Source organism: Schistocerca gregaria, chromosome 4, assembly GCF_023897955.1.
Source record: "Schistocerca gregaria isolate iqSchGreg1 chromosome 4, iqSchGreg1.2, whole genome shotgun sequence".
NCBI lineage: Eukaryota > Metazoa > Arthropoda > Insecta > Orthoptera > Acrididae > Schistocerca > Schistocerca gregaria.
The window spans coordinates 753,875,240-753,893,543 of NC_064923.1; the positions used below are offsets into that span (position 1 = coordinate 753,875,240).

An 18,304-nucleotide genomic window follows, 5' to 3' on the forward strand; every position below is an offset into this window, starting at 1 on the left:
TGTCTTGGCAAATGAATGTGTTCCTCTAGATCTTGTAACTCATAAAGCAGTTCAGATAATACTGTTAAGTAGTTGTAGATCATGTGTTTTCACTTCATACGAATGAGGCTGACTATATCTGGTGTAACTTATGTATTCTTCGTAAAAGAAGCAGTCAAGATACAGATTGAAATCATGAATCTGTAAAAAGTTTTGGAACAAACTTGAGATTATTATAAGTCTTTTAGTGGACTATATTATTCAACTGGTGTGTTGTGACCCTATAAATCCCAGCTCTGACTAACAATTCCTAATCAATTCTGAAATGATTAAAAAGCCAGTGTGAGGCTGACTTATCCATTAGCCACCTTGTAGCTCACAAATGAGGTATACACAGCCATCCTGCAGCTCACGAATGAAGTATACCCTATCTTGCCGCAAAAGAAAGAAGACTGCTTCCATTATGAAAGAGCTATTTGTTGTCATGGCACAAAAACCAATCAACCCAGTGGCAGTGAACAATGGAGTTTTACAGGCATATCTTGCACCTTGCCAGAAGGAGAAAATGGTAAAGTTCTTGTGGAGCCTCAAGAAAATGACATTCAGAAATGTTTTTGCAAGTGGGACGAATGGGTGCAGACATTTTTGGAATCACTTGGGTTTTACTTTGAAGGCTAGTATCAACAAGCGAAAATATTTAGTAAGTAAGCTACAGAAATTTGTTTGACCAGTCTCATTGCTTTTGAGTCAGACTTCATACGAAACATCTTCTGGCAGAGCACAAGGCTATGTCTGTAGTAAACACTTGCAACAATGCCACTGAGTGGATTAATCTTAATTAGACATGCCACAGTGCAAGAACATAGTTAAATATAAAAAAACCTGTCACGTACTAACACACCACACCAAAATGTTCCTTGATAATGTGAGCTTTCAAGTTTCTCTTCTATCAAGGTCATACAGTATGAGGAGGTAAAACAGTGTGGACTGAATCTGCCCAACAGGTAATAGTAAAAAATTGTAAACAAACATTCAGTCTTTATCAGCTGCTACTCCATCACAAAGTTCCTTCCCGTAAGAGAGGATTTTGGAGCATATATTGTACTCGAACATTATGAATCACCTTGAAGAAAATGACTTATTGACACATAACCAACACGGATTCAGAAAATATCGTTATTGTGCAATGCTGCTTGCTCTTTATTCCCATGAAGTATTGAGTGCTGTCGACAAGAGATCTAAGATTGATTCCATATTCCTAGATTTCCAGAAGGTTTTAATACTATTCCTCACAAGTGACTATTAATCAAATTGCATGCATATGGAGTATCATCTCAGTTGTGTGAGTAGATTCGTGATTTCCTCTCAGAGATGTCACAGTTCATAGTGATAGATAGTAAATCATCAAGTAGAACAGAAGTGATATCTAGCGTTCTGCAAGGTAGTGTCATAGGCTCTGTGCTGTTCCTGATTTCATGTTATCATGCAAAAGGGGTGAGGGTGTCACTGTTATGATAAGTGAGTCTCTACACATCTGTGGAAGATGAATACTGTCACATGGTATTTGACAAAACCTCGTAGATACAGTAATGTCACAATGCAGCCACTGAATGAGGTCTGCAAAACAAAGTTCCTGTTAATTTCCTCCAATCTACGATGAGGCTACAGTGGCCTAAAGCTGGCCAATGACATAAGAAATCATTCAAAAATATTGTAATATGACTTGAGGTTTACATCCAATTATTCCACAAATACAAACAGAGACAAATGTTCTGAGATACAGAGCACTACAGCTTCATGTGCAAACGAAAATCAGTGATTACCATAGTTTTTTAAGGAATACACTCCAAATTAATCTGAACTGAACTGACTTTTTGATAAAGTGCTTTGGCACTATAATAAATGTCTTACAGAAGATGAACCCTGAAGATGCAATGTCCTGAAGCTCATAACAAACCAACAATGCTCACAAATCACAATTGTGAAACAAATCATTTACTATTTGAAAAGCAGAGTGTGTGTTTTTTTTTTTTGAGGGGGGGGGGGGGGGGGGAGAAAACATGACAAATCAAAAGCATTAAAACACTGAAAAACATGACACAGTGAACAAACAGAATGTAAACGGCAGATATAATTTAATATCTTTGTCTATTCCATCTAACACAATTTCTAGTTTCTGAAGTTTCAAACAGATATAATTTAATATCTTTGTCTATTCCATCTAACACAATTTCTAGTTTCTGAAGTTTCAATCTATCTGCCCGCAATATTGTTTGTTTCATATGAGACAAATGACAAATAAGATCAGTAAACCATAGTTTCACAGATTCTAATCATTACTTCATGAAATTAATTGCAACACTTTGCTTATATGGAACTGCTTCACACGTTTCATCAAAGTGATGAAGAAGTCTTGCTGCCTGAGAAGACAGCACCAGAAAGAAAGAGACACAGAAAGAACCAGAGGAAAAAGGAAAAAGTGTAAAAAAGAAAAGCTGAGAAAAGACTAAAAAAATTGAAAGTACATGTAGGAGACAGGCTACTAGAAGTATGAAGCATGGTATACATAAGAAGTGGAGAAGATGGGAAAAAATGGTGGTTGAGAAAGTGCTCAGAGAGGACAGATTAACATGTAGCATTATGCAGAGATTCAGCAATGACAAACAAGGTAGAGCATAGTAAGAATGAATATTCCTTCTTTCCATTTGAGAGCATACAGAAATGATCTTCTGTGTTTAAAAAAATAAGAGGTTATGATTTGCTGTTAGTTACATACAATTAACCATGCTATTAAAAAGGCAAGGGCCTTTGTTTGACAGATAAATGATGAAATAGAAGCAATGGCAGAAAGAAGAGATGCCTAAAGTAGGATAAAAACAGCATTAAAGTCTTTGAGCATCTTTTGGCATCCAAGAAATGTCTCAACTGCAAAAATCTTAAAAGTAAGCGAGTAAGCTAATACAAAAACTTAAATTTTTATACAGTAAGTTCTACATCACAATGTTACATTTTTACAACATTAGCTCTCTATCACTGCAGAGCAATGGGCAGTATTTCTTCATCATCTGGAAATGACTTCAGAATTTTTGTTTGTGGTTCTTTATTTCATCATGTATATTTTTGACAATATGTTGCAGTGGAGCTGTTATGGGTAATGTAAATCCTACATTTCATAATCCATGTTGCAGTGGAGCTATTGTGTGTAATGTAAATACTACATTTCATAATCCAGAAAGTCCCTGACACATTACGTGTGTGTGTGTGTGTGTGTGTGTGTGTGTGTGTGTGTGTGTGTGTGTGTTTGGGTGAGGCAAAAATTTGTGAACTACAAAGAATACTACAAAAAAAAACAAAAAGATGTGAATTATTGAATTGCAATCATCTACATCTGATTGATAAACTTTCATTATTTTCCTTTTATTACAGTTGAGGTACTTTCTCAGTGTATTCATATCTGTGTTACACACTTCTCTTGCCTCATTTGCGCCAGTGGACTAAAATATCTTTGATGTTTTTAGGAATCATTATTTAACTACCCACCTTCGAATTTTGCTTAAGCAATTTACAGATTCAACAACAGCTTTTTATCAATTTATACTACCATATCAATGAAACATTTATGTGTATTGTTTACATTACAGTTCTGTCAAGGTTATATGATGGTCAAAATGTTAATCAGTTGTAATTTGAAAGAAAAACATTATCTATAAACTAAAATGAGTTTTGGGACACAAAGAAAAAATAGAATAAAACACTCACGACATTAATACGGCATGGATACCATAAGCCTATATATTAACATGATGAGTTTTGGGAGCTTTGACAATCAAACATAAATAGCAACTGTCACAAAAGTGGAAAATCCTGAATGAAAATCAACAGCTGCAAACGACACCTGAAATACAGATGAATTAACATTTATCTTGGTTAGTTTTGGTGTGCAATGATGTTTAAATGTCTGTCAACAGATGGCCTGATTAAAACCGCTGCTACATGACATGTGGTTATGCAAGATACTGTTCATAATCAACACAAGCACATTAGCTATTAGTACTAGCAGACTGATCACAGCATGTAATTTAACAATATTCCATGAGCAAAGAAACTGAAAGTGATAATCCTGATGTAACCATGTAGCATATAAAATACTGCAAAAAACAATGTTAGCCATGATTTTAATCAATACAAGACATAGATTTATGTCATAAAGGGAATATTGAATGTGTAATAGTAAAAGTCACTGTTTACAGAAAATCATTTGTGTTTCATAAAAGGAGAGCACATGAAGACCTTATAAAAGGCGGGTACATCAAGACCGTGGACATTGTCACCCCATAAGAGAGCAATTATGATGAAAATCACAATACATTTTCAGAATAAACAATAGGTATTTCAGCACAGAAACACTATGAAATATGCTACCAAAGTCATTTCTGAGGCTTCCAGCATCAAACAAATACACTCAAAGTCTCCATCTCTTCCCATCCTATTAACTCATCTGTGACATATCTCTACTCTGTAGATTTCCTCTTCCTTCTATTCCTCCCCAACTACCACTCATGCATGTCCTACAAGAGATCTGCTACTTAAGTACATAAAATTTATTTAGCATTTCCATGCTTTCTGTTTCATTCACTATTTAATGTTAGACCTTTAATATAAGTGACAATCAAAAGAAAGACAAATATCATACAAGAAATAAAACAGCTTTACGAGAATAGGAAAAATAAATTGATGAAGTAACACAACAACGAATTTCACAACAAAACCTAAGCAGGGTAATGGTTCCACACCAAAGATTTGTGACTATTTTTTAAATACACAGAAAAATAATAATAAAATAAAAAGAGAAAAGTTGTGCTGTGAGTTCTGTATTCTGCAAAGGCAGATAAATGCAGATAACGAATATACTATAATAGCATACAGTTGTTGCTATCATTAATTCCAAAGAAAATCCTGATATGTTTTTTATGAAATGAATTAATGCCCCACACTAAACTAGCTAAGAGCTTGCTGAGTTAGAGATGCTGACTACGTCAGGGTGGTGTTGAAATAAAATACAGGACAGCTTTCAGACATATGAGGGGCATTCAATAAGCAATGCAAGACTTTTTTTCTGAAAGCAAGTTGTTTTTATTCAGGAGACCAATACACAACATTATTCCCCACTCATTTACCTACAAGACCCTATTTTTTCAACATATCCCCCATTCAATGTGATGACCTTACTGGGAGGTCCTGTATGCTCGATGGTATCACTCTACTGGTTGACGAACACAATGTCCTGCTGCATCAAAAATCATCACAATCAGTCTTGTAACATGCAAGTAACTCCATACAAATGATTGTTTGTCACTCTTTATGGTGTGCTCTTAGGCAGTGAGGAACCCAGCAGTCACACACCTTTGAATACCCTAACTGGCGGACAAGTATGTCAGCGCTACCAACAGAAACGTCCAGTCTTGAAGTGATATGTTTGACTTCAATCCATCGATCCCCTCAAATGAGAGTATCTGCATGTTTCAACATTGTGGGACACACAGCTGTGTGGTCAACCAGCACGCAAAAGATCGGACAGGTTTGCACGACCATGTTGTGATGATGACAGACACCTCATCCAATGACTCACCGTGTTTTCGTTCCCTGCCAGTAGTCTGTACGCATTCTGCAAGTGCCTATGAATATCTGCAATGCTATGGTTTTCCATCAAAAGAAACTCAATGAGAGCTCTCTGCTTGGAATGCAGCTCCATTACATACACCATTTTGCAGGCTATGTATGGTGCCACCACCTATCAGAACTTCATGAAACTATAGTGGCTAAAGTGGGAATATTTCATGATGTGGGAATATTCTGTGATGTCCCAAAACAAATTTCATATGTTTTCAACCAAAATTGGCTGAGAAAAAAAATGTGCTGCTTATTGAACAACCATCATATTTGAGTGCCTTCAGTCACTTGCAGCCAATTTTATAATATCACAGCTATACCTAACTTTGATAATTTATCCTACAATTTGAATGAGGGAAAATTATGAGAAAATGTGGTAGTACTTCAAATTTCCAAGTGTTCCTACCAATAGTGTGAAATCAGAGATAAAAACAATGAAACTGAATTCAGTCAGTTTCCCAATTAGCTTTAAAATAAATTTGTAGCTGAATATGAAGCATTTGCTTGTAAAATTATCAAATTTGTCAGATTCTTCTACTCAAGTTCTCAAACCAACTATCATCAAATATAGGTATCAATTAATTGTGCCATTCAGGCTGCAATAAAATGTGCTGATGGACATTCTCTACCATATCCTGGAGTCTTTAATCAATTAATAAATGCAGTATCGTAGTGGGAAGAATACTTCTATGTTTGTATTAATATTAATCTGCATAGATGCTAAGGAAACCACATGAGATTTTATATACAAAAAATGTATTTATATTTATACTTTCAAGAACCTTCAATATAATTCACATGAAAACTATGAGGCACATATTACGGTCAAAAACAGTTATGACCGTGAGACAACTGACATTCGATGCATAAAAAGAAATTTTGCTATCAAGGCACATGTTAAAGACTGACACTCTAGGATGGAGATGGACACACACACACACACACACACACACACACACACACACACACACACACTTAAATGAGGAGCAGAATAGAAAATTCAACAAGAAAAAAGGTGAAAGAAAAAATTGCAAATGTAATAAGGCTGCACGTCTCTAACTAAAAGAACTGAGTATGAATGAGGCATTCTATGTCTAAAAAAACAGAACTTAGACATGAGTTAAATTCAATTTCATGTGGTTTCCATAGCATGTAGTGTTCAAATGCTTAAAACGAATGATGGAGAAAATGAAAAGATTGACATTCCAAGTGTAATATAGTGGACAGCAAAAATCAAAATTATTTGACAAAATACAAAAAAAACTGTGTCAGCTGCAAACTGAACTTTCTTAATATTGTAAATAAAAAGCCTCTTTTGTATATGCAGCATTTGCATTATGCTGCAACATACATAAAAAGGTACAGATAATAAATGCCTGTTTGGCAGTGTTCATTCTTCTCAAAAACATGGAACATATCTTTACAAAAGATTGCAGTCTGATAAATTCATTTATAATACCTACACTGCGTTTGAATAAAATGCACAAAAACAGGAATGAATCACATGATGTTTCCGATTATGTTAACAATTAACTGACCATTTAGTGCCGATAAAACACTAATCATGAACATACATTGTTAAGCACATAAAAACATAAAATTCCTGACATATGTATATCATAAGCTGCTTCTTCAAAATATTCTATCAGATAGAACTCCCCACTTTTTAAAAGTAAAATTTCAGTCATGGGAACATTGGAGAATTGTTCCTAAGCAACAGTTTGTCATATGTAACCATTTCATAGTCATGAATAATAATGCAACATCCATGAACTTCTAATGTTTATAAATTCATAAAAATATCAAGTATCTCCATCAATTTAATAACATATGATCTCTTGACAGCATTACAGCAATGAATTAAACTCTGAAACAAAATGTAGTGGCACTGAAAAAGAATGCACAGCAGACTGTATTCTTATTTCATTGTTTTCCTGGAAAATGTATCAGCTGTAAGTTTTGATTTATCTCACTCCTTTAAAGCAACGAGCTATCTACTTCTAGATAAAAATGCCCTTTTTATCACAGACAGTTTAAAAACTTGATATGTATCACAAATGTGAATCTCAAAAATAATCAGAATTTCACATAAATCCTACTATTTAATGTTCTCTAAACATGAGTATTAGTTTTTTATGAATGTGATGAGCTTTGCACAAATGTCAGAATAAATCAGTGATACAAATGAATCCTTGCACATAAAAACTGCTAACTGAACAGCAATTATTATAGTCACTGTGTATCTAATCCTACAATACTACAAGAAATGCATTAAGTAATTGTCTGTGGTGCTTGCATCCACAAACTAACATCAACCAAATAACAGATTATATGCAATTATAACTTCCATGTTATGTGACACACAGTCTGCTGAGCATTTCTGAAAACAGTCCACAGTTTCTGTCAAATGCATTTTATTTTGTATGTGAAAATATCAGAGTACTAGAATAAATTACATGCTGCTTCCTGAAGAAGTTAAAAAAGAACAACTTTTTCATTTGCTAATAATAAAAGTGCATAATACCTAAAAGTCTCCGACAAATATGTCACCCTTGGCAGTGCAGATGTATACATAAAAAAAGCATTTTACGTAACACAAAGCAGAAGACTGGTAACAGTATGCAGCTGTTAGTGGAATTAGTCATAAGTAAAGTGTGTTTAAGCTCTTCACAAAAAAACAAATCTCCAGTCCTTAGAAATTTCTCTTTAACTAATGTTTCAGAATCTCCTTTCAGATGTATTGTTGATCAACTGATGACAGAACAGTCTTATCCAGTGAAGTTCGTCTTTTTAATTTGTTGTGTGTTTCAAGTGAAATAATCATTATAATAACTGATTCAGTCTAAGTGAGTTTTCGTTGCCAAAGAAACTGAAACCACAAAGAAACTGACAGCAGTAAATATCATGTAAAGGCATGTTTAAAGTAACAAAATTTATAATGACCTGTACATATTTGACCAAAGGCACAGCTGTTGACCAAATATGGAGAAAATACTAAGCCAGAATTCACTGATCACAGGAAAAGACACAATTATTATTGAAAAGAAAAAGTAAATGTAGCTTACATTACTGAGTGTCATAGGTCTTAAGGCATACATTTCTCCATTTTATGTCTCTTGCTAAACAGTATTTCCCCTATGTACTAAACCAGTATTTAACGTCCTATCTGAGGACATCACTACTGTCCATTTGTGATTTCATTTCTCTGCTAACGAAAGGTGAACATATTTTAAACAATAATTTAAAATTATTTGAGACAGAAGAGAATAATCTGCTTCCCTACCGCTGAATAAAGAACAACTAGGCTGGAGCCAGTAGACACACAAATAAAAACTGCCTTAAGTTATGCCTGTTTCAGCAGTTGGTAAATATCTATTTCTGGTTCAAATAGTGATAATAATAATTCTCACAGTTTTTATTCTGATTCTGTTTTATGCTCAATTTATGTATTTTCTTGTAATCCAATCACTAGATGATGGCACAGATTGTTTGTGTGATCAGTTGACCAAGTAACTTGTTCATGAGCTAATGGTAGCTGTAAAATCAACAGCAGAGACTATCTGATGATAATACCAGTCTTGAGCATGTAATGCCTGAAAGATGCACTGCCTTCAAAAATTACAAGTACTTTCTGAGAGCCAAATATTCACACTGCAAGTAATGGCACATACAGACTGTTAGTCATCCAAGAGCTTGTTTTCTAGATGTATATGTATGTTGGGCACATTCAGGTCTGGAAGAAGTAATATGATCTCTAGCACAAGACAACATGGAAAAAGAAACAGACTACATAAGGAATGTTCCAGGAACAAGGAGGGACTGAGTGCACAGCTAATGAAGGAAGGGCACTTGTAATAAGATGGTGAAACCATGTGCGATTGTTAGGAATATGATAATTGTAAATGGTATCTTATGAAAAGACTACAGTATTGCTCCTCATTTTATTGATAATTTACTTAGGTTTTACAAAACATATTATTTTTCACTATTCACACTCTCAACTGAGAATTTTTCATTTGGCAGTTATTATTAACAAGTCAGTTTGCAGCTGTGAACACAACAATTTTTGTAACATTACACTTGGAACATATACAGAATTATAATTACATGTAAGCTTGAAATACATTTCAGTACACAACCTAAAAATACGACATTCTAAATTACATAAGAACATGTAAGATCATTTTATATGATTCTGAGAAGTGAAAAAATATAATTCCAATACTTGGAAGTTTTATGAGAAACAAACATCAAAAATAATAAAAATCACTACAATTTGTATAAAATACTCTGACTAGATCTCTCATATGCATCTTAGGTGTCAAAAATTATACTAACAAATCATGACAAACAAGGATATACATATGAAGTTTCATGACTGGTTCAGTAACATTAAACACACTGAAATATGAGTAACACACACTGAGGAAACAACGAGTTAGCTGAAACTACTTGAGATATGTATCTATTTTTAAAGCCTACATGAACATTTAAACCATTTCAATTTGAAGAGGGCTAATAGCTTCTGACGAAAAATGCACAAGCAGCATCAGTAATTTGGAATGATATCACAAATTTTTTTTTAAAAGAAATATTTGATTGAGCTGCTGGAGAAAAAAAAAGGAAATGAACACAGAAAATGTTAGACATTCCTCTTCTTTTAATCATGAAATGGTTATAATAAAACATAAAAAGTGGACAGCTGAAGATATTCCTAAAACAGAAGGCACTTGCAGGTAAATGTATACCCTTTTGCAAGTGTAGGCACATACATGCATATGCTTATGTGCAATCTGTATGAAACTTATGTAGCAACAGTGAGCACTTTTTTATCTACTCCCTGGTAGGTTTTATTCTATATGAAAAGTATAAAGCATTTCATAATGCAATGAGCTGAACCATGTAATTGATATTCTCACTCTCAAATATAATGCTCTGTTTCAATTCTTACTTTTGACGATCAGCTTAGCAGATGACTCAACCTGCCCAGCAGAGTTAGTTGCCCTGCATGTAAAAGTTCCTGAATCCTCCTCGTATGTTGTAGTGATGAGCAGCACTCTGTTGTCACCATCCTGTATCATCTAAACATAAAAAAATTGAAGATTTAAAAGTCAGTTTCCAGGAGGGCAGCAACAAGTTTATGTTAGTAAAGTACGTACAGAACAAAGTGCTATACTGTTAATTGCTGTAAGTGTTCTGTATGCCATCTTGGGAGTTGAAACAGCACCCTTGTGACAGATTCCAGCCATTACCAATCTATCAGATAAACATAAAAGTTTTATAATGTGTCTCTCTATCAAAAATTATCTATCAGATAAAAATAAAAGTAATATAATGTGCCTTACTTCTGAAAGGGCCAAAATGAACCATATTGTAGTTGTCGTAAAATTTAACTGCTCCACCCATAGCCAACAATTTATGAACTGTACAGTCACTCTTTCTGTAGTATATATTATGTCCAAAACTATGAAATGTACAGATTCTTATTTGAACAATATATATGAAAAGGTTAGATTGCTACTTGGCACATACAGGACATATAGGAGGCATTAGACAGAGTCTTGTTTGTACCTTTAAGAGATTTAGTTGATACATACAATTTTAAATTACAGAGGGATTAATGTGCTATGGGTTTCATGGTTCCATATTATGCCTTGGCTCCTCATTAGACAGGGAGGCTTTCTATGTCACAAATAATCTCTTCGGTTCTGTTCCTCTCTAATACACATTTCATTTCTTTTGTCCCATTTTCTCTTGGCACCATTTATACTCATCTTTGGCTCCACAGTTTTAGTTCACACACTTTATGACAAAGTCAGTGGCTGCGGAATATTAGTTTCTTAGCACCATTACCTTCTCCACCACTGTCCACCCCCACCCCCACCCCCTCTTCCTTGCTTTTTATGGTCTACAACCTTATTATAAATAAGTTAGTACATATACTGATGTCCTTGTGAGCAACCACCTGCATGAATATTTGTTTGTTGAAATTTTTGATTCTTCAGTCAGCAACAGTTATATACACTCCTGGAAATGGAAAAAAGAACACATTGACACTGGTGTGTCAGACCCACCATACTTGCTCCGGACACTGCGAGAGGGCTGTACAAGCAATGATCACACGCACGGCACAGTGGACACGCCAGGAACTGAGGTGTAGGCCGTCGAATGGCGCTAGCTGCGCAGCATTTGTGCACCGCCGCCGTCAGTGTCAGCCAGTTTGCCGTGGCATACGGAGCTCCATCGCAGTCTTTAACACTGGTAGCATGCCGCGACAGCGTGGACGTGAACCGTATGTGCAGTTGACGGACTTTGAGCGAGGGCGTATAGTGGGCATGCGGGAGGCCGGGTGGACGAACCGCCGAATTGCTCAACACGTGGGGCGTGAGGTCTCCACAGTACATCGATGTTGTCGCCAGTGGTCAGCGGAAGGTGCACGTGCCCGTCGACCTGGGACCGGACCGCAGCGATGCACGGATGCACGCCAAGACCGTAGGATCCTACGCAGTGCCGTAGGGGACCGCACCGCCACTTCCCAGCAAATTAGGGACACTGTTGCTCCTGGGGTATCGGCGAGGACCATTCGCAACCGTCTCCATGAAGCTGGGCTACGGTCCCGCACACCGTTAGGCCGTCTTCCGCTCACGCCCCAACATCGTGCAGCCCGCCTCCAGTGGTGTCGCGACGGGCGTGAATGGAGAGACGAATGGACATGTGTCGTCTTCAGCGATGAGAGTCGCTTCTGCCTTGGTGCCAATGATGGTCGTATGCGTGTTTGGCGCCGTGCAGGTGAGCGCCACAATCAGGACTGCATACGACCGAGGCACACAGGGCCAATACCCGGCATCATGGTGTGGGGAGCGATCTCCTACACTGGCCGTACACCTCTGGTGATCATCGAGGGGACACTGAATAGTGCACGGTACATCCAAACCGTCATCGAACCCATCGTTCTACCAATCCTAGACCGGCAAGGGGACTTGCTGTTCCAACAGGACACTGCACGTCCGCATGTATCCCGTGCCACCCAACGTGCTCTAGAAGGTGTAAGTCAACTACCCTGGCCAGCAAGATCTCCGAATCTGTCCCCCATTGAGCATGTTTGGGACTGGATGAAGCGTCGTCTCACGCGGTCTGCACGTCCAGCACGAACGCTGGTCCAACTGAGGCGCCAGGTGGAAATGGCATGGCAAGCCGTTCCACAGGACTACATCCAGCATCTCTACAATCGTCTCCATGGGAGAACAGCAGCCTGCATTGCTGCGAAAGGTGGATATACACTGTACTAGTGCCGACATTGTGCATGCTCTGTTGCTTGTGTCTATGTGCCTGTGGTTCAGTCAGTGTGATCATGTGATGTATCTGACCCCAGGAATGTGTCAATAAAGTTTCCCCTTCCTGGGACAATGAATTCACTGTGTTCTTATTTCAATTTCCAGGAGTGTAGATTTCACTTATCTCAATTGCTAGTCTCACTACAGGTGCATGGCCACAAAAACACTCACTTTTTATTCTGGCTGATTAACATGTGACACTATTAAAGCTCTTTCATAGTGTATTTCAAGTATCTCTTCTAAAACTTCTAGTAAATGTCCCTGAAACTATGACTTTCCTTTTGAGAATAGTGTGAAATTACGGAAGGATATGTGTTCATTCTAGATATAATTATAAGGATATTGTCTCACCCAAAATCTCCTGTCAGATAATACTAAACATTACAGTTATGAAAAATGTTTTTAACTCTGACAATTTAACAAATGTGAAAATGTCAAAAAGATGTGAAATTTTTCAAAATAATTCTGCATGTCTGTGACCTGGGAGTGGACCAGTTTGCATGAAGCTTATGCAGTTTGACCAACTACTGCATGAGAACAGCTGGACCTCAGTCACTGGCCTCTGTTCCAGAAAATTTCATGTGACCCACAAATGCAGCCTCTTTCACAATGTCAGCCTGGAGCAGCTGTTCAATTTAATGGATTACATGTATGAGACAGGCAAAATTCCCTCAGACTTCAAGAAGAATATAATAATTCCAATCCCAAAGAAAGCAGGTGTTGACAGATGTGAAAATTACTGAACTATCAGTTTCATAAGTCAAAGCTGAAAAATACTAACGCAAATTATTTGTAGACGAATGGAAAAACTGGTAGAAGCCGATCTTGGGGAAGATCAGTTTGGATTACGTAGAAATGTTGGAACATGTGAGGCAATACTGACCCTATGACTTATCTTAGAAGAAAGATTAAGGAAAGGCAAACCTACGTTTGTAGCATTTATAGACTTAGAGAAAGCTTTTGACAATGTTGAGTGGAATACTTTCTTTCAAATTCTGAAGGTGGCAGGGGTAAAAAACAGGGAGCGAAAGGCTATCTACAATTTGTACAGAAAGCAGATGGCAGTTATGAGAGTCTAGGGACATGAAAGGGAAGCAGTGGTTGGGAAGGGAGTGAGACAAGGTTGTAGCCTCTCTCCAATGCTATTCAATATGTATATTGAGCAAGCAGTAAAGGAAACAAAAGAAAAGTTCAGAGTAGGTATTAAAATCAATGGAAAAGAAATAAAAACTTTGAGGTTCACCGATGACATTGTAATTCTGTCAGAGGCAGCAAAGGACTTGGAAGAGCAGTTGAACAGAATGGATAGTGTCTTGAAAAGAGGATGTAAGATGAACATCAACAAAAGCAAAACATGAACGATAAATAGTTTGGACAAGAAGAGAATAGACACTTTCGAAACGTGGTGCTACAGAAGAATGCTGAAGATTAGATGGGTAGATCACATAACTAATGAGGAAGTATTGAATAGGGTTGTGGAGAAGAGAAGTTTTTGGTACAACTTGACTAGAAGAAGGGATCGGTTGGTAGGACATGTTCTGAGGCATCAAGGGATCACCAGTTTAGTATTGGAGGGCAGCGTGGAGGGTAAAAATCATAGAGGGAGACCAAGAGATGAATACACTAAGCAGATTCAGAAGGATGTAGGTTGCAGTAGGGACTGGGAGATGAAGAAGCTTGCACAGGATAGAGTAGCATGGAAAGCTGCATCAAACCAGTCTCAGGACTGAAGACCACAACAACACAACAACAACAGTTGATGGTTGTCCATATTCACAACTGAAGATACAGTTCATGTATTTCATAACAGCTGTAGACGCCACAATGCTTGTTCCTTTGGACATGCATGCTTGTCTGAAGGAACATTGCATCATAATTTGGAAAACAGAGGCACTGTAATATCGTAGCTCAAGAAAGATACTAGCACAATTTGAGTTATGAATGGAGGTCCAAGGACATGCATGAATAGCTCATGCAATAACAGCACTGCCTGTGAAAGGTAAGAGTATGGGTCCCAGAATTACACATAGTTTTAACCTGTCAGGAAGTTCTATTGCAGAGGACGTTCTGCTGCAAAATGAAAGGTTCAATCTGAGAAGAGAGCAAAGCAATATGAGAAAAACTGTTATTTAGATATGATGTAAAACAGTTAGCCATAGTCAAGATATTAAAGAAAGAATGGACAATTGGGAAATCAACAATTTAGTTAGTCACCTTTCGTTGCTGAAGAGTCATGGACAACTTTCCAACACTGTTTGCAAATTTTATATTTCCCAGCTCCTTCCTCTCTTTTCTGGACGCAAGGGCCACTGACTATAAAAGGTTATTGTTTCTGAGTATTTCTGTTTCTGAACATATTGAATGGCACCTTCTGAGTAAAAACGAAACACATTAAATTAAACAGTATGAACAGAATAATCTCAGTCTACTTGTGTGCAGTTTTTATCAAGAGAAGCAGAAATATGTTGAAGAGTACTGTGTACTCCTAATCCTTCTGAATATGTTTTCCATACAATATGAATAGCTTTTGATTTCATACTGAGGTGTAATATTTCATATGCCAGTAGTTATAGTAATAAAATCATATCCATAACACACATTTCCTACATAGTTTTGCTTTACAATTGAAAAGGCTTGTACTATGACTTGTTAAATGATACCGAATGCACATCTTCATGAGTGTTTGTTTCACAAAAATATGTTTCTCAGCTTCAGATGTTTTGATATCACAGAGAGGGCATTAAGGATGTCTTTGATTGAACCACATTGATTCAGAATTGAACTGTGTTGCATTAAAGGATAGTCATTATTTAATGAGGTTAGCTCATACCCAGTTAAGGCTGATAAAGCACTAATAAAAATCATTGTTCGTGCCCAGCACTATGTTCTGCTGCTGGGTGGTTGACTCTGCTCTTGGATACAGACAGGCAGTGGTCATTCATTCAACGGAACAGCTGCTCATGTAAAATGCTATGCAGAAGTTACAGCAAAAATTGGTAAATGATATGACTGCTTCCACAGCTGGTCTTGCCTTTGACTGGATAGGAAAGGCATTGACGGAAGTGGAGTGGGCTGTATTGGGTGGACGTATTGGACAGACCTCGCACTTGCGTCTTCCACAGGAATAATGTGGTTAGGGTTTTCGAATAGGTGTGGCATGAATGTGGACTAGAATACTTCATACATTGGGTGGGCAGTGGAAAATAATTTTGAAGAAGTAGGTAGGTTGTGGGTACAACGTTCCTCAAAGGACTGGCAAAGGATAGGGTGAAGTTGTTCCAGTTCATCAAGATACTGAGTGGCAGCTGAGGGAAGGGAGGATGGCGGGCTGAGCTGCTCCTTCACAGCTGGTTCCTGTGGGCGGGATTTGTGCATTAGATAAAGTACGGATATTGTATAGAAAATCCCTCAGGAACCAGCTGCAAAGGAGCACTCCTCCTCACAAACCTAACAATATCACAGACCGGAAAAACTTAACTGTATCACACACCAGGGCTTTGACTACTTATCACTGTGCTTCAAAATGATGAACATCTAACCAACAATCCTTCCCACCCCTTCCAAAGTGAACTTGTTCTCATAACACATCTTTCGATTCTGTACCCACTTGGCCTGAACCTTTGCTAGTTCAAGCCCCACATCCATCTCCATCCCTGCCTCATGACACTCAACTTCATTGTTCTAGCACTCACATCCTCCTGTCCACAGTCTGCCTCTTAATGAATCCTACCTCACATTCCCAATATGTTCCTCCATACCGCCATGTGCTGTCTATGTCCGCCCCCCCCCCCCCCCCCCCCCACACACACACCCATCCCCCCGCCAAGCAGCCAGAACAACCTCACTGGTGCCACATTCCCATCCCCCTTCCCCAACGGTTGTTTCTGCTTGCTGCTATCTTCCTGCCTTTCCCCACTCCAGCCAACACAACCCCTCAATCCTAGTTGAGCTGACAACACAGTGAGACAGGATAATGTAACCATGCACATATGTGTACTCTACAGCTCTGAACAAGAAATCATCCAAGAGATGGCAAATTTCCCAGTCTCATTTATCTGTCTATCAACAGTTCAATGCCTGAACTATTTGAAGACTCATTACATTTATAGCTTCCATCTTTTATAATGTCAGATTGGATCCAAACTGTAACTAGTAGAGTATTTCCTTCATTCTCTTCACTTTGGAATGCATGTAATAGGATGTTGGGCTACAGACTAGTTATGCACAAAATAGTTAACAACAAAAACTTTTTGCTGTACATCTAGTTTTGTTTATAAGCTGACTCACAGAACTACAATAACAAAACTCCTTTTTAGGGAAATTTGTCTGTACTCCACCCTAACCTATTACAGAAAATAATCACTTGTGTATAGTATCACAACAACTAAAAGTATGAAGTCAACGAGAAGAAAATTTTAAATGAATGATATAACTTCAGCTTACTTGAAAATCTGCCGACTGTGGTATGAGAACTCCTTCACGGAACCACTGTATAGTTGGCACTGGTTTTCCTGTTACTTTTGTCCTGAACTGTGCTGAGCTACCCTCTGGTACAGTGACATCTCGCAGTGGTGTAATGGTAGGCATGACTTCTTGTGAGTCAGGAGCTGAAGTAATATGAAAATTAGTTCATGTTAGATGAAACTATACTATTTATTTTGAAATAATAAGTCTGTAATTTGTGTTACATACCTTGAACTTTCAGCTGTGCGGAGAGAGTTACAGATCCAACAGGGTTAGAAGCAATACATTTATAGGTACCCTCATCTTCAGGGAAAGCTTCTGATATCTTCAGAGTGTATATGTCATTATCTTTATGCATCTGGAAGTATTTTGATGGTTTAATGACAGTGTCAGCCTTTTGCCACTTTATCTGTGGAGCTGAAAGGGAAAACAGAAAACACACATTACAGTTTTAATTATTTTTATTACTTGCCACCTGCAAGTGAAAAGCAGCACTACATTTTAATGATGCATGATATGAAATGAATTGTTATGGTGACATCTTGATCAAATAGTCATTTATTTGTCATCATCCTCTATGATTCAGAGCATTCATCATCATGAGAATTGGTGGCAATTCAAAATAACAAAAAAGCACAAAGTATTTACATGAAACTCATAAATCAAAAATGGAAAGTTAATTTAATGGACACAATAACCTGCACCAAGTTAAAAAAATTAAGAATGCACCACCTTGATTGAGGCAATCGCACAGAAATGAGATACAAAATACATTCTGTGGACAGTGTTCCACAGTATAAAATGATGTCCACCCTACACAGAAAACAAGTACTATGTGGCTTAGTGTGACCTGAGAA

At 37.4% G+C, this 18,304-nt stretch overlaps 1 protein-coding gene across 11 annotated transcripts in view; it reads right to left on the minus strand.

Moving 5' to 3' along the window:
* Positions 1 to 18,304, minus strand: part of LOC126365782 (titin) — a 523,502-nt gene that overhangs the window by 270,319 nt on the left and 234,879 nt on the right. For all 11 annotated transcript variants that reach the window (XM_050008347.1, XM_050008355.1, XM_050008352.1 and 8 more), the window contains exons 72-74: positions 17,676 to 17,864; positions 17,427 to 17,590; positions 10,601 to 10,730 (exon numbers count right to left, since the gene is read on the minus strand). In XM_050008347.1, the coding sequence (XP_049864304.1) occupies positions 10,601 to 10,730; positions 17,427 to 17,590; positions 17,676 to 17,864 (483 nt within the window). The remainder of the gene's footprint in view (positions 1 to 10,600; positions 10,731 to 17,426; positions 17,591 to 17,675; positions 17,865 to 18,304) is intronic.